This window comes from Macaca mulatta, chromosome 4 (genome assembly GCF_049350105.2).
Source record: "Macaca mulatta isolate MMU2019108-1 chromosome 4, T2T-MMU8v2.0, whole genome shotgun sequence".
NCBI lineage: Eukaryota > Metazoa > Chordata > Mammalia > Primates > Cercopithecidae > Macaca > Macaca mulatta.
Window position 1 is genome coordinate 11,326,666 of NC_133409.1, and position 26,729 is coordinate 11,353,394.

Genomic DNA, 26,729 nt, shown 5'->3' on the forward strand with positions numbered 1-26,729 from the left:
CCACAGGTCATTCTCCTGTGACCGTGTGTACTACAGACTGTTTCAAAACCGGGCAGGCAATTAACAATGGGAAGTAAGTAGTCTACCTTCAATATTTGCTTGTTGTTCATTTATGTGCTCTTGGCACCAGTCCTAGACTCACATGTGCCCCAGAATAGCATTCAGACTCTCAGCTGGTCTTGTGTTACACGTCCATGGCCCGATTCACTCCATGGTATACAGCTCTCTGCTCCATGTCCCCTGGGCTGGGCTCAAGTCAAGCAGTCAGTGACAGATTTCATTCCCAATAACAGAACCAGTTCGCATGACTGCCCATACATGTTGCAGCTTTGAAAACATTCATCTCAGTGTTAGAAATAAAGACAGTAAAAATGTGTGTCAAGCCCTCGTTAGCTGATGAGGTAAACGCATGGACAACTTCTTAGGACTTCTTGGCTCTCCCCTTTGTGACCTTGTAGCCTGCCCAGTCCTTTGTGCAGCTGTTCCTTATCAAAAGCAACTATATCCCCCTGTCTGCCCATTTAAAATTGGTGTGACGAACAAAGTGCATGAAAATGTTGAAGACCAAAACCAAAATTAACTCAAATTAAGGTTAAGTACAGAGTTTATTTTTAACAAATGGTCATAGCTATGTCACCTTATTACAGAATCCAGCAGTCAGAAAATAATACAAAAAATGCTGAAGTTTGGCTTCCCTGGTAGCTGGGGACAGTGTCCTCGTTTGTTTACTGTCAGTTATTTCCAGCATGCTAAATCCCTACCCAGGTTCCAGCCTCTAGGTGAGTCAATGCTTCACTCTGTAATCCCGTCCAATTAATTATTTCTCATCACTCCCTCGATCCAAGTGACAAACCTTGAAACACGAACATAGACACCTGGCTTATTGGGACGCGCACAGCCAAGACCCCAAGAAGTAACTCCTTGTAAAATGTATTTGTCCTTCTCGAAGCAAACCAGAGGCCCTCCACTGTCACCCTATACAGAGGGAGAAAAATCCATGTGAGGGTTAGGCTGCCAGTCTTTTATTATGGGATGCCATCTTTCTATTATCCATATGTACATTTTCCCAGTAATTGAAATCAGAAAGGGACTATGAGCATATTACTCAAGCATCTGCAGTGCTTAAGTACTTAGCAAAATATGTTCAGCAAAACCACACCACTTAGTTTCTCCTGGGGGTAAAAAACCCCTTGTGAATCCTGCACACATCCCTTCCTATGTTGGTGTTTCCTTTAGACTGGCCTAGCCTGGGCATCACTGTAAAGTGTGTGCAGTTGGTCTCTGTCCTGTACCCTCTACCTCCTTCCCTACCAGAAAAGTCACCACTTTAGTCCCTGGCCACAAGCACACCCCAGGAGGGTGAGTGACATGAGGTAGTTATGGCACTTAAAACTCCCTTGCTACAGATCTCGAACTCAAGCCCCAAGACATCTCCTTAGATTATCTGAATACGCATTCAGGGACAGATCTAGGGAGTTTCTGAGCAACATTTAGGAGTCTTCGGTGGAAAATCCTTGAATTTGCCACCTGGGGAATGAAGTCTAAGGGGCTGAGACCGAGACGGGAGAGCACAAGACTAACTTTGGTCTCTTGATCTTTTCTTACCTGGCAACTGTCAGTGCCTCCGGCCAAATGCCCAGCACAGAGCTCGGTGGTTTTGACTCTTCCATTCAGAAACTCATAGCGATTGCACACTTTATTCTCAATCACGGGGAGCCGGGCTTCCTTGAGAAGGCCAGCCCCATAGGTACCTGTTTTTAAAAAGATGAAAGAAATGGTTACTGCACCCAAAACCTGTTCAGGAGGAAATTCCAGAAGAACAGAGCAGCAGCGCTGGACCTCCTGTCTGTTTGTGAGGCTGCAGAACACAAGGCAGCAACCAATGCCGCTGAGGTCTCTGACCCTGCAGAGTGTAAACATCACATATGATTCTCTGTTCCTGAGACCTGGATTTAACAATCTGGGCTTTGTCGTGGTGGTTTGGAGTTGATTGTTGTTCCTCTACTTTTTGCTTTTACAACTATAAAGAATAATGTTTAAAATGTAGAGTCTGAAAAATGCAATTGCTATTTTATATATTCTTTTTTCAGACCTTTTAATATGCTTCTTTTACTAATTATATCATAACACAAAATTTCACATATTGATTTTTTCACTCAACGTTGTATCATGAGTTTCGTATAATTCTACAATCTTCATAACTAATATGTTAATGGGGAGCTACTGCTTAATGAGCATGAAGTTTCCTTTGGGGATGAGGAAAATGTTCTGGGAATATGATGATGGTTGCACACCATTGTGAATGTACTAAATGCCACTCAATGGTACCTTCCAAAAGGGTTAAAATAGTAAACCTTATGTTTTGTATATTTTATTGTAATAAAAAGAATAGTCATCATTTACCAAGAATTAACCTTTCCAGGCACAAGCTTATAATATGTTGTATCTCACTTAATCCTCGCAACAGTCCTGTGAAACAGGCACTTTTATCATTCCTGTTCTACAGTTGAGGAAACTGAGGCATAAGGAGGTTGTGTAGTTCAGCTTGAGTCTGGGTCTGTGGAGTCACTGCCCTAATGCTTCCTCCCCAAGGCCCCACTCTTGCTTCCAACCTTCCACATGTTTGTTCATAAAGTTCATTCTTATTCCTTAATATTTTCTGAGCCTAAGTTCCCATAAATTACATAGACGTATTTCTGTCTCCCAATGACGTTGCCACATTATTTGTAAAAGGGTATGATGGTGTGCCGTGTCACTAGAAAGCAATCACTTCACCTCACTTGTATGAGTGTTCGATTTTTAAAATATTAGCTAATCAAATAGGTTGAAATTGTCCCGATTCATTTTCCAATTTACACTTCTTTGACAATTAGGGAGAGTGAACATTCTAGTTGTGTTTCTGCCTTTGTGAAAAACTGCTTTATTTTCTTTGCCAAATTGAAATAGAATGTCTGTAAAATTGCCAGAGAAAATGTCATTTTTTCCAGATAGACATGCCCAGGGATGTCTCAGTGTTCTCACAAATAATCCAGTTTTCCAATTTTGCAAGCCCACGTTTCATTGAAATTTTGCAAAACTCTTTGCTTTGCGAGCATGACACAGGCAAGAACCGAGGCACTATCTCTTTCTTTCCCCAAAGCCTTTGACTGTGTTTAGATCATTGTCTCGGGTTCAGAAAACTGACACTGATTCTGGAGTTTACATGAGCTGCATGGAAGAGGCTCGTCCCAGCGCCTCGCTCCAGAGCCCAGCTCAGCCCTATCTGGGCAGAGCTGCAGGGAGGAAGCTCCTCTTGACTACCAAGCACTGGGCAGTGGGTGCATCACCTGGACTGTGTAGATGTGTGAGGGAGCACCCTTCTCAAAATATTTTGCTAAAAATTAAGTTAGGTGTCACTGCTCTGGGATCTGCTCTCTGAGTAAGGCAAACACCCTGATAAGGGGGAAACCCCACCATGAGTTGCAGGGAAATTGATGCAGTCTGTGGTTGTGCTGCCTTCCAGTGGTAGAGTGGTAGATGTAGAGATGGCACCTCTGAGGGCCGGAAGGCCACAGGTGACCTGAGGATTGAAGCCCTCCCTGATGGGGCCTTGGGGAGAGGGCAACAGGGAAAGTCCAGCATCAGGATCAGCTCAGTGATTGCAGATGACGGCTGACCTGGAAAAACCCCTTGGCCTCAACACCTCCAAACTCTGCGTTTGGAACATCCAAGTCAGGGAACATCTGGAAACGTGAAGGGAAGAGCAGGAGAACTTTAACCTCCCTCTGAGAAGCTGAGAACACCCACTGATTCATTGTTATTATTGACATGGAGAAAATTGATGAACAGGCCTGAGTTATGTTTTGTGACTCATCCTGGTGGTTGGTGGTGGGACTGAAGAAACAGTGAGTGGGCTCTGCACTCAAGACCCAGCTACAAACTGGTTATGTGATGTCTGTTGATAATGATAGTGATGGTGGTGGTGATGGTGGAATGGTGGTGATGATGAGGGTTGTGATGAGGGTGGTAGTGATGGTGGTGGTAATGATAATTGTGCTGGTGGTGAAATGATGGTGATGGTGATGGTGGTGGGTGGTGATGATCATAGAGGTGGCAGTGGTGGTGATGGTGATGGTGATGGTAGTGGTGGTGGTAATGATAATGCTAATGGTGGTAGTAATCATAATGACTATCAAGTTGATAGTGGTGGTGATGATGGTGGTGGAATGGTGGTGATGATGGTTGATAATAATGATGGTGATGGTGGTAATGATGGTGATGGTGATGCTGATGGCAGTAATGATGGTGGTGGTGGTGGTGGTGATGGTGATGGTAATGTTAATGGTGATGGTGGTGGAATGATGACAGTGATGGTAGTGGTAGTGATGATGATGGTGGTGGTGATGATAGTGATGATGGTGATGTTGAGGGTGACAATGGTGATGGTGGTGGTAATGATAATTGTGATGGTGGTGGTGGTGGTGATGATGTTTGAGCGGATGATGATGGTAGTTGTGGTTGCAATATGGATGGTGATGATGGTGATGATGATAAGGCATAACCTTAATCCTCACAATGACCTTATATGTGGGTACAGGTGAGAAAACTGAAGCTAAAAGAGATTAACTGCTCAATCTCACAAGGAAGATGGGAGAGCCAGAACTCACACACAGATCTTTATGATTTTAGTTTCGTGCTTTCATCAGTTGAGGCATTGTAGAGGATCTGTTTGCTTTTTGGCTGCCCAGCAGCCTATCACACTCTATCCTATAATCCTGTTGAGGGAACTACCCTTTGCTCCCATCTTGGTATGAGTGTGGTCCTGTGTCCACCTCCAGCATGGAACAGCTGATGTAAGTTGGAGTTAATCAGTGATGGGTTTAGGGCCTGGCTGGTGACACAAGTTCGACCTCTCAGAGCTAGAAAACTATTGTTTGTGTAATGGGGAGAGTGGCTTTCCTTATTTCTTTCCTGGCAGAGCCAGAGCCACCACAGCATCTGCAGCCACGAGAATATCACCTTTGTGCCCAAGAATAATGCCTACTCCATGGCTGGACAGGGCCTGGAGCCATGATGTGAGCCTGCAGAATTTTCAGTTCACTAAGAATTTCCCTTTTTTGCTTAATCCAACTTAAGTTGGATTTTCTGTCACTTGCAAGAAAGAGTCATGTTAGATACAACTCTATTCCGTATTATTATCAGGAGCTGCCATGATGGAGTGCTTAGCATGTGCTTGGTGCTTGATGCACTTTCTTATTGTTTCTCCCCCAACAGCCCTGCAGCCCCCATTTCAGCTGAGGAAGCAATCAACAAGAGCTCATGACTTTTCTTTCTTTCTCTCTTCTCTTCCTCCTCTCCTCTCCTCTCCTCTCCTCTCCTCTCCTCTCCTCTCCTCTCCTCTCCTCTCCCTTCCCTCCCTCCCTCCCTCCCTCTCTCTCTCTCTCTCTTTCTTTCTTTCTTTCTTTCTTTCTTTCTTTCTTTCTTTCTTTCTTTCTTTCTTTCTTCCTTTCTTTCTCCTTCCTTCCTTCCTTCCTTCCTTCCTTCCTTCCTTCCTTCCTTCCTTCCTTCCTTCCCTTCCTTCCTTCCTTCCTTCCTTCCTTCCTTCCTTCCTTCCTTCCTTTCTCTCTCTCTCTCTTTCTCTCTCTCCTTCCTTCCCTCCTTCCTTCCTTCCTTCCTTCCTTCCTTCCTTCCTTCCTTCCTTCCTTCCTTCCTTCCTTCCTTCTTTCTTTCTTTTTTCTGTCTTCCTTTTTCTTTCCTTTCTTTCTTTTTTTATTGACATGGAGTCTCATTCTGTCACCCAGCCTGGAGTGCAGTGGCACGATCTCGGCTCACTGCAGCCAGCCTCCACCTCCCAGGCTCATGCAATTCTCCTGCCTCAGCCTCCTGAGTAGCTAGGATTACAGGGGTGCGCCACCACACCCGGCCAATTTTTGTACTTTTAGTAGAGGCGGGGTTTCACCATGTTGGTCAGGCTGGTCTCGAGCTCCTGACCGCATGATCTTTCCGCCTTGGCCTCCCAAAGTGCTGGGATTACAGGCTTAAGACACCATGCTTTATGAGTTTTCTAAGTCCCGACAGCCAGTAAGTGGGAGCCAGGTTTCCAATTCAGGTTTGTCTGTACCATCCCACATCTTCTCTGAGCTTCAGGTTCCTCATTTGTAAACTAGGAACAATAATATCTAATTCATAGAGGTTTGCAGCATTTAAATTTTTAAAAATGCAAAACACTGGGAGCAGCCTGGCACACCCATAGGTGTTCCTCATTTGACAAGGTTCCTTTTACTTGACCTCAATGCTCCAGACCCAGCAGTGCAGAAAGAGAGATCAAGAAATCAAGGAGGTGAAGTTTTTAAATAGTAGAAAAGCACAGAAAAAGGAAAGCCAACTTTGAAATCATCTAGACCATTCATTTTTAAACGTTTGGTTAAACCAAAACCAAAACAAAAACAAAAACAAACCTTTCTTCAAATGAAAACTTATGCAAAGGGTGATGTGAAAAACACCAGTTGAAAATTCTGGGTTTTTGAATGAGGGGTTAGAGCCGAGTGGTACAAAGAGGTAACATGCCTAGTTCAGGTCTGTCTGGCTAGTGGCAGAGTCAGAACGCATTTCCAGGTCTTCAGACTCCTAATGCCCTCACCAGCACCTCTGAGAAACTGAAGCAGGGATCCTAAGACAGTCTTAGTGTTTCAACGGCCAAGGGGGCTAGGCTGATGGATATAATTATTGTCAGGGCATACTGCAAAGAGAAGAAGGACTCCCTAAAATGTATTACAGGTGCTGATACCACATCTTGCACAAATGTTCCCTCTCTTGTTCTCACCCACACCCATCAACCAATACCAAATGTCATCCTAGACTTGGGGCCGTGGGACCTGTCTACCTCTCCCCGAGCTGTAAGCCCCCTGTTTAACACCATCCCATACGTATTAGACATATGGGTATTTTGGAAGAAGAGTAGTTTAATTGTAACTTTTGTTGTTAATGTTTTGCACCATGTTTAGAAACCCAGTCTGGCTAATTTCACATGAAAAATAACCTAACACTCTTAACTTGACGGCTGAGTGAAAACCCCACTTACCTAGGGAAGCAATATGAATGCTGAAATTATGGGTTAAGAGACTCAGAGACCTTTCCTGGTTTTTTGCTTGCTTTAGGTGTAAGGGAAATATACAAATAAAAAATGGATCACACCCCAAAGCTTCAACACCAAAAATACCTTGCTAACATACCCCACTATGAAACCAAAGACAAGAAATTAACTACAAATAAAGACCCTGCACAAGGCTTTGGTCCTGTAAAAACATCCAAAGAACAAGTCTATTGGCTGTATTCAACCTACACTGCAGTTAAAGGAACATAAAGGCCGGAGTGCCATATATCCTCCAAACAACCACACCAGTTCCCTATCAGGGGTTCTTAACAAGGGTGAGCTGGCTGAAATGAAAGAACGGGAATTCAGATTTTGGATAGGAGTGAAGATCATCAAGATCCAGAAGGATGACAAAATCCAATCTAAGGAAATTAAGGATCACAATAAAATGATATAGAAGCTGAAAGACAAAATCACTGGTGTAAAAAAGAACCTAATGGATCTGACAGAGCTGAGAGCTAAGAAACAAATTATAAGAATTTCACAAAGCAATCCAAGTATTAATAGCAAAATAGACCAAGCTGAGGAAAGAATCTCAGAAATGGAAGACTGGATTTCTGAAATAAGACAGTTGACAAAACTTAAGAAAAATGAATGAAAAGGAATGAACAAAGCCTCTAAAAAACATAGGATTATGTAAAAAGGTCAAATCTATAAATCACTGGCATTTCTGAAAGGGACAGGGAGAAAGTAAACAATTTAGAAAACATTTCAGGATATTGTCCATGAAAACTTCTTCAACCTTGCTAGAGAGGCCAATAGTCAATTTAGAAAATACAGAGAACACCTGCAAGATTCTACACAAGAAGATCATCCTCAAGACACACAATCATCAGATTTTCCAAGGTCAAAATGAAAGACAGAATGTTAAAGGCAGCTAGAGAGAAAGGACAGGTCATCTACCAAGGGAACCCTATCAAGCTAACAGCATGCTTCTCAGCTGAACCCCTACAAGCTAGAAAAGATTAGGGCCTATATTCAATATTCTTAAAAAATATCCAACCAAGAATTTCATACCCAGCCAAACTAAGCTTTCTAAGCAACAGAGAAATAAGATCCTTTTCAGATAAGCAAATGTTGAGGGCAAGAGAAAGAAATAAAAGGCATCCAAATAGGAAGAGAGGAAATCAAACTATCCCTGTTTGCAGATGACATGATTCTATATCTAGAAAACCCCATAGTCTCAGCCCAAAAGCTCCTTCAGCTGATAATCAACTTCAGCAAAGTTTCAGGATATGAAATCATGTACAAAAATCACTAGCATCCCTATACACCAACAGAAGCCAAGCCCAGAGGCAAATCAGGAACACAGTCCCATTCACAAATGTCACAAAAAGAATAAAATACGTAAGAATACAGCTAACCAGAGAGGTAAAGATATCTACAATGAGAATTATAAAACACTGCTCAAAGAAATCAGAGATGACACAAATGAATGGAAAAACATCCCATGCTCATGGATTGGAAGAATCAATATCATTAAAATGGCCATACTGCCCAAAGTAATTTACAGATTCATTGCTATTCCTATCACACTGCCAGTGACATTCCTCACAGCACTATTAAAAGAAAAACTATTTTGAAAATTTATATAGAACCAAAAAGGAGCCAGAATAGCCAAGGCAATCCTAAACAAAAAGAACAAAGCTGGAGACATCACATTACCTCTCTTCAAACTACGCTTCAGGGCTACAGTAACAAAAACAGCATGGTACTGGTAAAAACAACAACAAAAACAAACAAACAAAAAAGACTCATAGACCAATAGAACAGAATAGAGAGCCCAGAAATAAGGCCACACACCTACAGACATCTGATTTTTGACAAAGCTGACAAAACAAGCAATGGGAAAATAACTCCCTATTCAATAAATGGTGCTGGGGTAACTGGCTAGCCGTAGGTAGAAGATGGAAACTAGACCCCTTTCGTTACACCATATACAAAAATCAACTAAAGATGGGTTAAAGACTTAAATGTAAAATCCAAAAGTATAAAAATCCTGGAAGACAACCTAGGCAACACCATCCTGGACATAGGAACGGGCAAAGATTTCATGAAGACGCCAAAAGCAATCTCAGCAAAGGCAAAAACTGACAAATGGGATCTAATTAAACTTAAGAGCTTCTGGACAGAAAAAGAAACTATCGAGGGAGTAAATGGAAAACCTAGAGAATGGGAGAAAATATTTGCAAACTATACACCTGAAAAAGGTCTAATATCCAGCATCTATGAGGAACTTAAAACAAATTTACAAGAAATAAAAACCATTAAAAAGTGGACAAGGGACACTAACAAACACTTTTCTAAAGAAGACATGCCTGCGGCCAACAAGCATGTGAAAAAAGCTCAGTATCACTGATGGTTAGAGAAATGCAAATCAAAACCACAATGAAAAATCATCTCACACCAGCCAGAATGGCTGTTTCTAAAAAGTCAGAAAATAACAGATGCTGGCAAGGTTGCAGAGAAAAGAGAACACTTATAGTTGGTGGGACTGTAAATTAGTTCAACAACTGTAGAAAGCAGTATGGTGATTCTCAAAGAGCTAAAAACAGAACTAACATTCAACCCAGCAATCCTATTACTGGTGATATACCCAGAGGAATATAAATCATTCTACCCTAAAGACACATGCACATAAATGTTCATTGCAGCACTATTCACAGTAGCAAAGACATGGAATCACCTATATGCCCATCAGTGACACATTGGATAAAGAAAATGTGGTACATGTATACCATGGAATACTGTATAGCCATAAAAAAGAATGAGGTAATGTCTTTTACAGGAACATGAATGGAGCTCAGGCCATTATTCTTAGAAAATTAACACAGGAACAGAAAGCCAAATACCACATGTTCACACTTTCAAGTGGGAGCTAAATGATGAGAACTCATGGACACCAAGAAGAGAGCAACAGATACTGGGGTCTACTTGAGGGAGAAGAGTGGGAGGAGGGAGAGGAGCAGGAAATACTAAGTGTTGGGTTAGTACCTAGGTGACAAAATAATCTGTACGACAAATCACTGTTTACATATACCAGAAACTTGCACATGTACCCCTGAACCTAAAATAAAAGTTAAAAATTAATTAATTAAAATAAAAACGTTCTGAAAACAAAAAGAGAGAGAGACTCAAAGACACCATTTTCCTCCCCTTGACTATGTACCTTGAAGACTGATTAAGACATAGGTACCCAGGCAAAATCAGGAGTGGGTGGACCACATTCGTGGATAGGAATTTGCACAGCTTGCTCCTAAATGCTCATTTTGTCACATGGACTGTAGGTCAAAACCTGTTCATTATGTGGGCAATGGAATTTATCTCACCTTGGGTTTCTCCCCAGCCAGTGATGAAACATTCGGTCCGGTCAGCGACCACATAATTTGGGGATGGCAGACAAGCTGGGATTACTTTGTCAGTGATGATGGCAGGACTGAAAGAAAAGCATCAGCAGTTATGTTTGACTGCTCTGCTGGCAGCTGCAACACCCACAACCAGCCATCCCTGCCTTGAGGCCCCGGAGCCCTCTGAGCTGGCACTGCCTTGCTTCACTGACACAGAGCAACGTAGAACACAGCGTTTCACCCTCACATTTGCCTATGTTTGCCTAAGGACTACACAGACATAAGGTTTCATTTGAAAGGCATCAGTTGCATGCAAGATACTGCTGGTGGCCTTCACCTTTGAAAGTAGGGATGACAAAGGTGCACTTCTCATGCATATTCTGTGCACAACTGGAATCTCATGCCGAGTGCGTCCTTTCATATTAACCAAGTAGGGCATTGATCCATCCATGGAGTGTCTGAGATGCCACCAAGAGGCTGTAAAATTGCAAATGCATTGTGTGCCCAGAGCAACTTGCTCCATCCTTGGATCCTCCACTTCCTCCTCAGTGAAAGTTGCTACACCATAGTTGTAAGAATACAGTAAAATACTTGATACCAAATGAAAGAAGATTGGAAATAAGCCTCTTGCTTGAACAAAATGGTATTGTGTTCAAAGAACATTCATATACTTTAGAGTCCCAGGGACTCTCAAACATTAGAGCTCTGGTTTTTAGACCTGATTCTACTTTAGTAAGTTCAAGGGGATAAAGGATTGGAAATGAGAAATGCCCTATTCTGATCACGAATCATCATTGTCACCAACTTTGAAGCAGGCACACTTTCTGCTTTTGAGCATCATCAGAAGGCCCAGCCTGTCGTGCAGACGTCCTCACTCTATGGGTTCCCTGGTGGAACACTAAATGCCCTAGGCTCTTGGAGAGTGGGGATGTGGGGTGGGAACTCTAGACTTGAAATGTATCAGCCTATCAGAGAACTCCAAAACCCAAAATTTCCAATTTACTTGTTCAAACCATCAAACACCACAGCTCTCTGAGGACCATGAGGAACTTTCTACTTGCACATTTGCTGGGTGGGGAGGACACTGGAGAGCACAAAGGAGATCAGCTACTGTTTATAAAGGCTGAGCTGGAAAGGCTCTTTTCTCCTTCTGGAGTGTCAGAGCATCCCAGGACGTCACCCCTCAGTTCACAGACCCAGAGAAGTTGCCCCGGGATTGTGGCCAGGTCCAGGAGAGCAGCTCAGGCTCCTGCCCCGTGCCTTCCCATCCAGGCCATGCTCATCCCTGTCCATGCCGACACCCTGTCTTCCAGAGTTGCTAGCACAGCGAGCACCCTGCATGCCTTGTCACCTGTCCCAAATCTGTTTGTTAGCTGTTCTCCTACAAATAGCTGTTTCTTAGCTGACTCAGCTAGTATCTGACTCCAAACAGCACTAACTTAATAAGTGACATAAGCAAACGTATCACTTTGTCAGGCTTAATGAAACAACATTTCAACAGGAAAGAGAAAATCAAATCAAAGAAGACAATAATAATGTAATTTGCACTTATAAATTGTATTTGTGATTTTTTTGACATTGTGAAGTTTTTTTTTTGTTTGTTTTGTTTTTGTTTTTGTTTTTGTTTTGGTACAGGGTCTTACTCTGTCTCCCAGGCTGGAATGCAGTGACATGATCATAACTCACTGTAGCCTCAAACTCGAACTCAAGTGATCCTCTTGCCTCAGCCTCCCAAGTAACTGGGATTACAGGCACCCACACCAGACACCCAGCTCGATGTTGTGGTTTTTCAAGTGCTTTGAAATAAGTACAGTCTTATTTGATTCTCTTAAACATATTATGATGAAAGGAGAATTGTCATCCTGGAATAACTGCATCGTTCTCTCATCATGAATGTGGATGAACTGGTGAACATTAAGTGAGTTTTAGGGGTAACAGTACCTCATATTTCAACTTTTTCCGCATGAGAAAACTGAGTCCTGCTGCCTTTCTCAAGAGCACAGCTAGCATGTGGCAGGGCCGGGGTTGAAGACTGATGCTGTCCCCAAAGCCCTTGAGCCTTTCATGTGATAGACAGCCCCTCCCCACTGCCATGCAGTGACCATGACCCATAAAACCCAGACATAAAGCAACTATCTTCACCAGCATAGGGTGAAGACCACAGGTGAGCGAGTACCTGCTTAGCTTTAGCAAGGCAATATCTGCTCTTGCGGGCTCCGAGAACATCTTAGATACTTCTATTTCCTGAACATGTGGTTCGAGATGCACTTCTCGGTGTGCACCCAGGATGACCTTGTAGAATGAAGGCCTTGAGGACCTAGAAAAGATGAGGATGTCAAGAGCAAAATACGGTCCGGCCCCTTCAGGTAACCTCTGTGCTGTGAACTTGATGCTGTCTCCCTGACACCCTTGGCTACGTAGAATTAGTGACTTCTGAGTGGCAAGAAGCAAAATTCATTATTTGCTCGAAATAGGCAGTTAAGGAATGTTCTCAGGCTGTTTGGGTGGAGACTGATGCCTATGGTAGTGAACAGTTCTATTCTGCAGTTTATTCAGGCCCACAAAATCATCTGTACTGTGTCTTTCCTCTGCAGTTTTCTCTCTAGAAACCCTTCCTTTCTCCCTTATCTGATTTCCCTGGCCTGGTCCCTAGTGTCACAGCCAGAAAAGGAAGGGAGGAAGAGAGAGAAAGGAAAGGAGCGAAAAGAGGGAAGGAAAAAGTATTTAAGACAAAACCTCATGTCAATTGTCCCCTAAACATACTTCTCCAAGCAGTGGGCAGCAGTCAGCACCCACTCTGGGGATATCAAGGTGCCTCCACAGAAGTGCATTCCAAGCCTAGAAAGAGGATTTAGTTCAAATTTTAGTCAAATTGATACTTTGTTCTGCTCCATTGTACAGAAAACATACAGAAAACGTGTCTTTCTGACACGTTCACTTAATTTTGACCATGTTCATATTCCCAAAGGAAAGGACTGTAAGCCCAGCATCAGGACGGTAGTAACTTTGACCAGTGCTCCAGGAGTGGGATTTTTCAAAAGGGCCCATCTATGCCACGTTTTCTGATGCTTTGGGGAGGCACAGGCACAGCCTGTCTACAGGAGAGCAAAGCTAAGTGACTCAGCATGAAGCTCTACAGTAGTGACTTCCACCCCACAGCCCAGGACTCCAACAGAAGTGACCAGCCCAAGACCTTCCCCCAAGGTCTCTTTCATTTTTACGACAAGATCTATGCAAAGTCTGATGAATCACTCTTCAGGGAGCCGGATGTGATTCTGAACAACAGTGACTCATGGGGGTCTTCTCATCTAACCTGAGGAACTTTACTTTTGAGGAATGTTTCCTGAATCACTTACTGTCTAGGATTGTGTGGGCAGGTAATAGCTCAGAATACTGGTGTGAGCCACTTGGAACCAGATTGTAATGAAGAGGAATAGAGACAGGAAGTGCATGATGACAGCATGTTGATAAGTCAGTGAGGATGTAGACCACCACACAGTTTAGGAAGGAATGAATCTGAGCTATGTGGAATGTGAAAGCTCTGTAGAGCAGGGAGTTAGCAAACGATAAAGAAAAATCAAGTCAACAGCAGAGTGAAATGCAATGCGATCAGGTTTGTCGATGGCATTTCACAAACTTATGGAAAGGAGTCTCTTTACGGGAGAACAGCAATTGAGCACAGGTGTCCTGGTGTAGAAATGAGATGAGGAAGCAAACAGGCAGGCAGATGGGCCTGTTTCCTACGCATGCTTCCTAAGAGATACCCAAAAAAACAGAACTTATGAAAGGCATGTTCCACTGAAACAATACCCAAAATGTCCCGGTTCCCTGGGATTGGACTGATCACTCTTAATTTATGGGGATCATGATCTAGAATTTTTTTATGTTTGTGAATGGATGAGTAACCTCTGAATTGAAGTCAATGATTCACAAAAGTGTCCAAAGAAAAAAAAATCTGTGCCTGTGATAGACTGTAGATAATTTTGTCCTTGCTCTCCCAACCCAGAAAGTGTCACATTTCTAAAAACTTCCCTCTCTTTTCATCTGACAGTGAGACAGTGGATATCCATAGAAATCCTCGAAGCATCTTCAATATTTTCCAGCAATATTGGAACTTGGTGTAAATCACTGTGCCTACAGATTTTGATGGAGCTGCCCAGATCAAGAAAAAGACAGCAATTTTGTCCATTTTCACAGTAGAGAACCTATAAAAATATATATATTTATATATATATATTTTTATATTTAATTTATATATAATATATAATATATATATAATATATATAAATATATATATATATTTCAATTTTTGTAGCTTTCTTCCCCCTTCAGAAAACTTAGAGGCAGGTACTGATGCCTTAGCTGTGTGAGTTTTGTGTAAATGTAGAAGGGTTTTGCAGGGCTTACATGGAGGGACAGTATAAATCATTTCTGGGTCTGTTCTTACCTTGTTCTAAGACTGATTTGCCAGGGCCAGGAATGTGGGTAGGCCACACACCCCCCTACAACCCTTCCAGGACATTTCTTCGGCTCCACTTGAGGCTTCCCACAATCAAATGAAGAGGCCGCTGTGGCACAAGGTGGGAAAGAAATCCCATTTGAGACAAGGTAGCAATTTTGTGGTGTAAATCGAGACAAATTCCAAGCCCTGAGTTTTTGACATCTCAAAGGCCAAACTAAATAGTAAAATCATAAGCATCTTTTGGAATATTTTCTCTAAGTTTCAAAAGTGGTAGTAGACAACACAGGACCCTCTCTTTTCAAGAAAATAAAAGCACTTTATAATTACTTTGTTGGAGAAGTGATCAAACAAATTGGTGTAGTTTAGCATCAGAATGAGATCTTTTCTGAGAAGACCTTGATTGGGACAAATGGTTATTTGTCATTGTTATTCTGACTCCATGCAGTATGTTTAGAACACGATGTCATCCTTCCCATAATCATCATCATCACCATCACCATCTAAACCATGTAAAGTTTACTAAAAACCATAATTGTCATCACTGCTGAAAGGCAGAAAGTTTTCTTTTTCCATGTGAGTCTCTGTGTGTGCATGTGTGTGCGTGTGTGTATGTGATTGTATGTAGCAAGGATTACTGTCCTAAGTTGAAATGTTGCCTTCTCTCAGCCAGCTTCAGGACAGCTCCTCTGGGGAGCCTCCCATGACTAACTGACGGCCGTGGGGGTGACTTAAACACATGTGCCTTTATTCTTCTTTTCCTCTTCCCTGCCTTCTCTCTGCAGCCAGCCCACAAGGTCTCTGGAGGTAGGGACAGTGTCCCATCTTTGGTATCACCCACCAATGCCTACAACAGTGCAGAGGCTACAGAAGGTGTTAAAAAATGCTTCTCTGTTGTCTCCAGCCCTTCAAGGTCTTCAAAAATATAAATGTTAATATTATTAATAATTATTCATAAATTATTAATAACAACTGTAAGAGGAAATTCCTTCCCAACCAACCAGAGATTCTATGCTCTAGTGAATCTGGAACCTGGATTTTCCAAATAACTTTACATTTGCCATGGGCTGTTCTGAGAATCTGTCTGTGGAAGACTTTTTAAAAAAAGAAGCAAGGCGTAGAATGCAATCGTCTTCTCTAGTGCTGAGCTCAATTTCTGCTAGTATGCCTTACATACAGTAGACATGCATCATTGTACTAAAAGAGTAACTACAGAAATAATGGTACCCTGCTCCTACTATTCAAAACAAAACTGAACGTTTCTATTTATTTTTACTTATTTATTATTTGTACTGTATATGTTGGTGGAAAGGAAATAGTTATTAAAATCATTCACCACCAGAGGTTCTAGCTTTCTCAAGTATGAGTCATGTCTGAATAAACCACATCCTTCTATGTGAAACAGTCCTCAGGATTTCCAAGTGTCTGATGGGAACCCTTCTCACCAGGCTTGGGGTTAACCTCACTTGTCTCACATCAAGGTAAGGTGGGGGACCTCACAGTCCTTTGGGAAAAATCTTGTTCCCATTCTTTTTTTTTATTATTATTATACTTTAAGTTCTAGGGTACATGTGCATAACGTGCAGGTTTGTTACATATGTATACTTGTGCCATGTTGGTGTGCTGCACCCATCAACTTGTCAGCACCCATCAACTCGTCCTTTATTGTTCCCATTCTTCCTTCTTTCTCCAGTCTCTAAGAACCTGATTCTTGTACATCCTCAGTGTGGGTGAGGACACCAGAATTGCACCTGGGAAGCTACAGCACTTCCTTTCCATGGGAGTCAAAGGTGCATGAGTCCCAGGCACGGTAGCAGGGTCTGAGGCAAGAAAGTCAGTCTGGGCTCAACTTCAAGGCAGCCTGTCAAGGATAGAGAGCCCGGGCAGTGAGAGGCAGTGGCATGTACCAGATGGGGCCAGAAGTGGAGAACTGGAACTGACCACATGGAGGGACTTTGAGGTAGAGGTGCCACCAAGATGCTTCTGCAGAACAGACAAAAGCACCCACTGGAGGAAAAAGTCAGCTATTAACTCACACTAAATCCAGAGAACACAATGCCACATTACAATAATACTGGCCAAGTAGAATCTTTCCTATCATCCTAACCCCTCCTTCCTCCCTCTTGCTCTCCCTAGGAGTGGCCCAAATGTGATGATGGGCAGTGTGGCTCTCATGATCTTCATCACTGCCCTGTACCACCTCCCCAGGCAATCTTGGGATGCTGGTCTTCAGTGGACTTGGAGGCCAAGCTCCTTCCCCCAGCTCAAGGTCCCTCCACGTGGCAGACCCATCCACAAGCAACCAAGTTATGCATAGGAGAAGTCCAGGGTGGCTTTCTGTAACTAGGACAAATTGGTCAGCAGAATGTTAAATATGCGACAATTCCAAGTAGCTTCCTTTTTTTTTTTTTTTCCAGAAATACCCCTGGATTTGTTATTCTAATTGTTTAAGAACTAATGTCAACTCCCTTTCCCCTGATCCAAGCCTCATACTCCCAACAAAAGTCTCAGAGCAATGAGGAAGGAGCCCAACAAGCAGTCTGTAAGCTATGTCACTAATGTGACCTGTGAGTAGTAAACTTATGAGAAAGGCCATCTGGGGCTAAAGAGCTGCACTACCTTTCACTAATTCCTAGGATGGCCATCTGAGGTTTACAATGCGCATTACATGCTTACCTGTTTCCTGCTGTTTGTATTTTCTTTCTTACTTCTCCGTGGAAGGGGTACTTTTTTTTTTTTTTTTTGAGACAGAATCTCACTCTGTGGCCCAGGCTGGAGTGCACTGGTGCGATCTCGGCTCACTGCAAGCTCTGCCTCCTGAGTTCAGGCCATTCTCCTGCCTCAGCCTCCCGAGTAGCTGGAACTACAGGCACCCGCCACTACACCTGGCTAATTTTTTGTATTTTTGGTAGAGACGGGGTTTCACTGTGTTAGCCAGGATGGTCTTGATCTCCTGACCTCATGATCCGCCCACCTCGGCCTCCCAAAGTGCTGGGATTACAGGCGTGAGCCACCGCGCCCGGCCGGAAGGGGAAACTTTTTCATCCGAATGACTCTAAATGTTTCATGCATCCCACGCTAGACATGGCAGCACTCAGTGGGACCATCCTGAGGCTGACTAATTACCTCTAAGCTTGCTCTTTGGGAATTTTACATTTATTTTATTTATGTGTGTCTGGGGTGATGGGCAGGTGTTCCACTAACAAACGTGGGCAGTAGTAGGGCAGGTTCAAGATACCCGTGCGGAAGAGTGGGGTCTGGTGGAGAGGGCAGCCATCTCCTCCGGAGAACCACTCCGCTCAGAAGCCCTTTTCCTTTTTTGTTGTAAATCCATGTTAAGGAAGCAGTTTCCTTACCAAAAAGAAGGCAACCTACCACACTGAGGGACATCACAGTAGTCGAAAAGTTTTCTTGGATTTGTCGTGTAGCACCAGGGACCACCTACATCACCATCAGGGTTACGGCAGTACTGAAAACAAGAAGGCATGTAAGCTCCAGCTCACATGGGGCAGGAGAGGGAGAAGGTGTTCTGAGGCTCGTACATTTCATGTCTATCCTTAGAAGACATAAGGGAGTGTTTCTTTTCCCTTCCTTCCTTTTTTCTTTTTCTTTTTTTTTTTTTTTTTTGAGATGGAGTCTCGCTCTTGTCATCCAGGCTGGAGTGCTCAGTGGCACAATCTCAGCTCACTGCAACCTCCACCTCCTGGGTTCAAGCAATTCTTCTGCTTCAGCCTCCTGAGAAGCTGTAACTGCAAGTGCGCACCACCATGGCTGGCAGATTTTTTTTGGGTGTATATATTTAGTAGAGACGAGGTTTCATCATTTTGGCCAGGCTAGTCTCGAACTCCTGACCTCAGGTGTTACACTCGCCTCAGCCTCCCAAAGTGTAGGGATTACAGGTGTGAACCACCACGTCCGGCCTCGTCTTCCTTCCTATTATTATTATTATTGTTATTGTATTTTTTTGGCAAAGTTATTTTTTGAATGCTCTAAAGCCGTCCGTCCTGTGCCCCTGTTCAAAAGGAGTCATGAGGCCACACCCCTGGACAGGGAGTGGTGACCCTGAGGGGTCTTTGGGGGCTGGGTCTCCCCTTCAGGAGCCTGACCCAGTGGAGGTCTTAGAGCCCCAGCACCGAAGGACAGTGGGACATCATTGATGTGCATTGTCCCTGGAGGGCACTGTGCTCTCCTGCCCGATGAAGCCTGTTTGCTGTTGATTCAGAAACATTTATTTCCATGCATTGTGCACCCTCTATGGGGCAAGACACAGAAAGGCAGTGTTGTCCTTCCCTTCATATGATACTGTGATAGAATAAGAAATGTGTATTTGGTCTCTGCCCTCCCAGTTCCTGACACAGAGCTCCTAAATCCCTTGGGAGTTCCTGAGTGAAGGGAACATCTTTTGTTCAAATGAAGCAACTCTTGGTGGGTTCCTGGATAGTCTTAGGATGGGGCTGGTTGCCAAGGGAACCAACCATGTGATCGGAGGGTTGGAACTGTTCAGCCCCCCACGTCCAACCTCCAGGGAGGGAAAAGGAGCTGAACGTGAGCTGGTCTCCAATGGCCAATGATGTATTCAACTGTGCCTCTGTAATGAAGCCTCCATAAAATCCCAGCAAGACTGCACTTGGAGAGCTTCCAGGTTGCTGAACACTTGGGGTACCAGGGGCTTGTGCACTGAAGAGGGCATGGAAGCTCTGAGCCCCTTCTCACATGCCTTGCCCCGTGCATCTCTTCTGTCTGTCTGTTCACTGGAATCCTTTGTAATATCTTTTATAATAAATGGGTAAATAAAAGTAACGTGTTCCCCTGAGTTCTCTGAGCCACTCCAGCAAAGTAATCAAACCCAAGGAGGGTCATGTAGAAAAACAGATTTTTATCCAGTTGGGCAGAAGTACAGGTCACAGCCTGGAACTTGGGACTGGCATCTGCAGTGGGGCAGTCCTGTGGGACTGAGCCTTAACTTACGGGATCTGACACTGTCTCCAGATACAGTGTCAGGACTGAGTTACATTGTAGGACACCCAGCTGGTATCTCCTGGAGACTTGTTTGGGGCGTGAGGAGAAATCACACCCATCTGGTGTGAGAAGTGTTATGTTGCATGGGTGTGACAGTGGGGGAACATAGACACTTTGGTTTTCCTTATATCTCAGTCTTCCCTATACACAGGCCCCAAAGTAAACCATCGCAGGGAGTGCACGAGGCTAAGGGAAGTCCCATGGTGACCTGATGGCCCATCCAAATCTTTTCTAGAAAAATCTGACTTAAACTTCATAAAGGGCAACTTTGATTGCCGGAGCCTAGCATACAAACACTAGAAACTAGAAACAGTGCCCAATAATGGAAACTTTAAAGAAATATCACTAAAGGGAAGAGGCCTGAGAACCCTCACATGCGTGGAGGTTTCCTGGCCTGTGCTGCTTGTACTTTCCATACTAAGGCCTATTATATTCTATCTTAGCCCCCTGATGCCTTTCCAATATTTTCTTCTGCCCCCTCTCCCAGCTTACAAAAAAGAGCAGTCCAGGCAGATTTTCTGTAATGCAGAACCAATTCTGTTTGCAAAGATTGGTGAGCAAAAGGCAAAAGAGTCCAAATCAAAGTGGCTTACGTTTTTTTCCAGACCTGCCCGTGGATTTGTCTCTGGAGTGAAAATGCGGTGGCTGTGGGGCTCCTGGGCAGCCCATTCCTGGCATGGTGTCCCAGTAACAGTGGTTGCCTTCTTGCCTCGGTATCCTTTCCCATTCCCAAACATACAGTCTGTACAGGGGAAAAAATGGATGCTTATGAACAGCCGCATAGACCCAGGATGATATGGAATCAATACAGTCATGTCAGATTTCTCTAGGATGACAGAATCAGGGGCCACATTCCTCAGAAACTGCAGTGCTGAAGACTGCAATGAACACTGCCCACCTTAAGAAATTACTGGAGATGCTTATTGGCTTGGAAAGAATCACACATATGGCAGCATGATAGAATAGGAATTTGGACTGGGACACTGAGATAACCCATTTTAGAACAAGGTGAGTGGTTAAGTTGAGCACCCTGGAGGGTTTGCACCTGTCCTAAAGGCACAGCCCACTCACGTTGTGCCAAAAGTCACACCTCTGCCTCCTCGAGAGAGTGCACTGAGGCTTCCTTCCACATGGCCAGACCCTCTAAAAACATTTGATTTCCCATGTAGCATGGAAGGCTTCTGCATCAGTGGGATTTTCCATGGTTTTTCATCCCAGCGTCCAAGTGTGAAGATGTCTAGCCACAGATTTCTTACCTTCCTCGGAAGGAGTCTCTGCATCTGGAAGTTGGGCAACAGGCGGAGGTGCTGCAACACTCCCTTCTGTTCCTGAGCATTTTTTCAGGTTGCAGTACTCCCACCTGACGCTGGGGTCCGTGGTAAAACACCAGGGACCTTTATCGGCATCTGGATTCCTGCAGTAGTTCATTGTCAGGCCACTGGAAATTCCAAAACAATAGAGGTCACAAGAGGTGGAAGAATATTCAGGGGCACCGAGCACCCTCTACGTTTTGTTCTAACAAAGTGTTAACAAGTGGCTCTGAAATAGGTGCAATAATGTTGTACCAAGCACAAATGGTCCTCAACTTCTGAACAACTGTGTACATTTCAAAGACAGATTTTAATTTTTATTTAAAAAATCAAAAGTAGGATATGCTCCATATTAAAAACTCAGATCATACGTAAATCTGTAAATAACAGGATCAGAATATCCTCCTCCCACCTTCTGCCAAATACATTTCTCAGGAATAACAGGTACAGATTTTAAAGTTATATTTTATATTTTTATGCACATAAAAATGTATCTCTAACTGTTTAGCTCTCTGTATTTCTCTCTGTAGGACTATATTGTGACATGTGCATTGGAACTAAAATATATTTCTCCAGGGAGGAAATGACATCCAAGATGGTATCATTCCCGGGCCAGTCACCTTACTCTAAGTACTCATAGTGTAACTAAAGGGCTCTACTTTTACTATGAAAAACAACCATGAAAATAGTGTTACTGTCAATACCGTGTCAGGTGTGTCAAGTGGGTTTGTTTCTGCAAGACTTATCAAAGCCGCCCTGGGAAACTAGCTCCCAGGCAGGATGCCATTTCTTTAGGGTGGGTTCCTGGGCAGGACATCCTCTCCTGCTCTCAGTCCATCCTCTACTGGCCACAGTCACTCCAGGTCTGAGGGAATGGGTGATGAGTTGACAGAACAGTGGGACTCAAGACATAAAGGGAGACTGCTGGGTAGACTATGGGATCTGAAGAGGTTGGGCAGCTACGGAGGAGTCCGAAAACAAGGGAGTAAGAGGCAAAGCAGGCGAGGACCCCGGGCTGGGAGGATCTTGGAGGATGTGCTCCCCTTCATGCCTCCCAAGAATGTTGCTCCAACCTCTCAGTATCCTCACATTCATGACCTGTGACTGTCTGAGAAAACGGGAAATGTATTATGTACCATGGGAATGCAACATTGTCTCTCTAGAGACTCTGCACATGTGATCTAGTCTCAAGCCCAGACACCCCATTTGAGGAAGCTCGTAGTCCAAGCAACTGAATGTGTTAAAAGGCTGAGCACTTGAAACAGATTTCCACTCTTTTCAATTGAAGTATACTTTTACATAGTGTGAAATGCACAGATTATTATTATTATTATTATTATTATTATTATTATTATACTTTATGTTCTAGGGTACATGTGCACAAAGTGCAGGTTTGTTACATATGTATACATGTGCCATGTTGGTGTGCTGCACCCATTAACTCGTTATTTACATTAGGTATATCTCCTAATGCTATCCCTCCCCCCTCCCCCCACTCCACAACAGGCCCCGGTGTGTGATGTTCCCCTTCCTTTGTCCGAGTGTTCTCATTGTTCAATTTCCACCTATGAGTGAGAACATGTGGTGTTTGGCTTTCTGTTCTTGTGATAGTTTGCTGAGAATGATGGTTTCCAGCTGCATCCATGTCCCTACACAGGACATGAACTCATCCTTTTTTATGGCTGCATAGTATTCCGTGGTGTATATGTGCCATATCTTCTTAATTCAGTCTGTCATTGATGGACATTTGGGTTGATTCCAAGTCTTTGCTATTGTGAATAGTGCCGCAATAAACATATGTGGAAATGCACGGATCTTAAATGTCGTTTGGTGAGTTTTGATGATCACCTATACTTGTGTAACCCACACTCCCATATGATACAGAACACTTCCAATACTCTAGAAGCACCCTATGTCAAGGCTCATTCAATTCCTGCTACCCTCTTTCAACTGCCAGAGGGAAATACTATTGGTTTCTTTCACCAAAAATTCGTTTTGCCTCTCCTCAAACCTGATATAAATGGACTGACACAGAATATACAATTTTGTATCTGCCTTCTTTCCTTAATACAATATTTTTGAGTTCCATCCATCCTATTTGAGAGGGTCAGTCACTTCTTCATTTTAATTGCTTAATAATATTCCATTATATGAATAGATCACAAATTATCGATTCATTTTCTCATTGATTGACATTGTAGTTGTTTACAGTGTGGGGTTATAAGAACTAGAGCTGCTGTGAATATTCTTGTAGATCTCTTTGTGGACTTCTGTTTTCATTTCCATGGGGTAAATATTCAGGAATAGAATTGCAGTTTTGTGGGGTAGACTCATATTTATTTAACTTTACAAAAAACCAGCAGACTGATTTCCAAAGTGGTTGTACCATTTTGTACTTTAACCAGCATGTGAGAGAGCTGCTCATCCTCACTCCACATCAGTGACAGCACTTATTGTTGTGTCTTCTTAATGATACCCATGCCCATTAAGTGTTGGTGACATCTCGTGATGGTTATAATTCTTATTTCTTTGATGGCTAAGATGTTGAGCATTTTTTCGGGTGCTTATTGTCCATCTGTCCATCATCCCCAGAGAAATTTCCTATTCAATTCTGTTGCCCATTTTAATTAGGTTGTTTGTCCTCTGAGTGGGAGAAACGTTTATACTCTAGGTACAAATCATTTGTCAGATATATGGATGGAGAGGATTTTTCTTCCAGTCTGCTACTTACCTATTAATTTTTTAACAATGACTTTTAATGAACATAATTTTCATTTTATGAAAGCCCAAATTACAATTTATTTTCTTTTAGCTCTAGTGTTTTCCGGGTCCTGCCTGAAAAAAATTTTGCCTTCCTCAAGTTTGTGAAAATATTATATATTTTCCTGGAATTGTTTTATTTCAGCTTAAGTTTTAGCTCTTACATTTAGATCTAGGAGCTTTTGCACATTAATTTGGGGTGGAAAGTAGAAGTTAAAATTTGTTTTTATTTTTGTTTTCTAGATGGATATCCAGTTGTTTCACAATGATTTTGGAAAAGATGTTTTTCCCTATTGAATTGCCTTGTCACCTACACAGAAACTAAATTTATCATGTATATGTGGATCTGTTGTTGGACCATCCATTTCTATATCTGTATACTTTTTTTTTTCCAGTACCATATATCTTGTTTACTGTGCCTTTATAAGTCTTTACCTTTGGGTAAGTAAGTCCTCCAACTTTTTTCTTCTCTTTAAATATTGTCCTGGTGATTCTAGCATATACATTGTCACATTAAAAAAAAAAAAAGACTGCTGAGAATCTGCCTGGGTATGGGCTGAATCCAAAGATCAATTTGGTGAGAAGTGATATTGACTCTCTTAACATATAAGCATGATATATCTTTATTTAGATCTTTTAATTTCTTCCTTAACAATTGGGAATGGGCTGAATTCAAAGATGAATTTGGTGAGAAGTGATATTGACTCTTTTAATATATAAGCATGATATATCTTTATTTAGATCTTTTGATTTCTTCCTTAACAATATTTTTTAGTATGCAGTATATAGTTCTTGTGCATATTATGTTAAATGTATCACTAAATATTTTGTGGTTTTGATACTATTGTCAGTGATATTGCTCTGACATTTTTATTCTCCAGTTGATTATTGGCAATGTATAAAAATACAACTACTTTTAATATATTGACCATGTATATACTTATGTGTTCTCCAATCTTGCAAAATTTAATTATTAGTCTTCAGGACTCTCTGCATTCATTAATTAAGCTTTCTGTGAATATAGGCTGTTTTACTTCTTCCTTTCCAAACTTTAGGCCCTTTCTTTCCTTCCTTTTTTTCTCTCTTTTTGTTTTGTTTTCAGGTCTTACGGCAATGGTTGTGACCAATGTAGTAAAATGCTGATTAGAAGTATTGAGAGCAAACATATTTTTCTTATTCCCAATCTTAGAGAGAAAACATTCATCTTTTGCCATTAAGTTGATGTTATCTAGAGGTCTTTTGTAGATGCCCTTGATCAAGTTAAAGAAGTTCCAGTCTATTCATAGTTTGCTGAGACATTTTATCATGGATGAGTGTTAAATTTTGCCACATTTTTCTTCTGCATCTATTGACATAATCATATGATTTATCACTTTTATTCTGTTAACGTGTTGGATTACATGGATTGTTTTGTAAATGTTAAGCCAGCCTTGGATTCTTGAAGAGAAGCGTCACTTGTTTGGGATGTTCATCATGTTAATGATTAAAATTTTGTTACATCTTTTTATGTTTATGTTCACAACACATAATGTGCTATAGTTTCTCACAATATCCTTGTCTACTTTTTTACAACTAGTTTTTTTTTCTCACAAATTGAGTTGAGAAGTGTTCCCTTCTCCTCTATTTTCCGTAACAGATTGTGAAGAATTGGATTTTTTAAAATAATAAAATTTCTAATGATGCCATCTGGGCTTAGAGTGTTTTCTGTGGGAAGTTTATTGATTTATTAATATATATTAACCTATTAAAGATTATATACACATGTTGCCTTTAATAGATATCAGGTTGGTTAGAAATTCAGTTTATTCAGTGTCCAATTTGCTTATTTGTTTTTCTAAGGAATTAGTCCATATTATCTAGGTTATTGAATTTGTCAACATAAAGTTGCTCTCGATATTTGTTTATTAGCTTTAATATGTAAAGGATCCTATAGCAATGACTCTTCCCCTTTTTCACTCCTGATGTTGATGGTGGTGCTCCCTCCTTTGTTTGTCATCAGTTTAGGCAGAGTTTTATCAATCACATGGACCTTTGAAAAGAACCAACTTTCTGTTTCACGGATTTACTCAATTGTTTGTCTATATTCGTATACACTGGATTTCACTGATTTTCATTCTTTCTTTTCTTCCACTTACCTTGGATCTCACTTGCTTCTGCTTTTCTAGATTTTTTAATTTTCTTAAATCAACAGTTCTCAAAGTTTTTGGTCTTAGGACCCCTTTAACTCTTAAAAAGTATTGGGAATTCTAAAGAGCTTTCATTTAGTAATATATACTATGAATATTTATTGCATCCGAAACTAAAAATGCTTTTAAACATAATAGACAATCACACATTTTATTAGCCATCAGAGAGATAATGTGATCAAACATTATGTAGCCTCTGGGAAACTCTACTGTACACTTATCAGGAAATGAAAGTGAAATGGTAAATAAAATCTTTTTTTCTTTAAATTTTAAAGTGTTTTAACCTCATAGACTGTTTCTGAAGGGATCTCAAGAGACTTCTGCAGGTTTCTCCAGACCATACTTTGAGAAATGCTATCTTAAGTCATTGATTTTTACATGTTCCTATTTTCTACTCAAAGCATTTAAAGTTATAAAACCCTAAAAACATTTGCTGCATCATGCAAGGTTTGATATATTGTATTTCTACTATTATTCAGTTCAAAACTTTTCTAAATTCCTTGGTGATTTCTTCTT

General features: G+C 42.0%; 1 protein-coding gene and 1 long non-coding RNA gene across 2 annotated transcripts in view; one reads left to right on the plus strand and one right to left on the minus strand.

The window, feature by feature from the left end:
* LOC144340248 (uncharacterized) lies at nucleotides 1–25,712 on the plus strand. Its single transcript, XR_013416144.1, has 2 exons — nucleotides 1–73; nucleotides 24,271–25,712. It is a non-coding gene; the product is annotated as an uncharacterized LOC144340248 (long non-coding RNA).
* The window catches only part of PLG (plasminogen), a 50,255-nt gene continuing 24,114 nt past the window's right edge, over nucleotides 589–26,729 (minus strand). Inside the window, 9 exon segments of the mRNA NM_001043075.1 lie at nucleotides 589–975; nucleotides 1,606–1,751; nucleotides 10,462–10,568; nucleotides 12,656–12,796; nucleotides 13,243–13,317; nucleotides 14,927–15,047; nucleotides 18,314–18,407; nucleotides 20,551–20,699; nucleotides 21,214–21,395. Coding sequence (NP_001036540.1) covers nucleotides 814–975; nucleotides 1,606–1,751; nucleotides 10,462–10,568; nucleotides 12,656–12,796; nucleotides 13,243–13,317; nucleotides 14,927–15,047; nucleotides 18,314–18,407; nucleotides 20,551–20,699; nucleotides 21,214–21,395 — 1,177 coding nt within the window. The 3' untranslated portion in view covers nucleotides 589–813.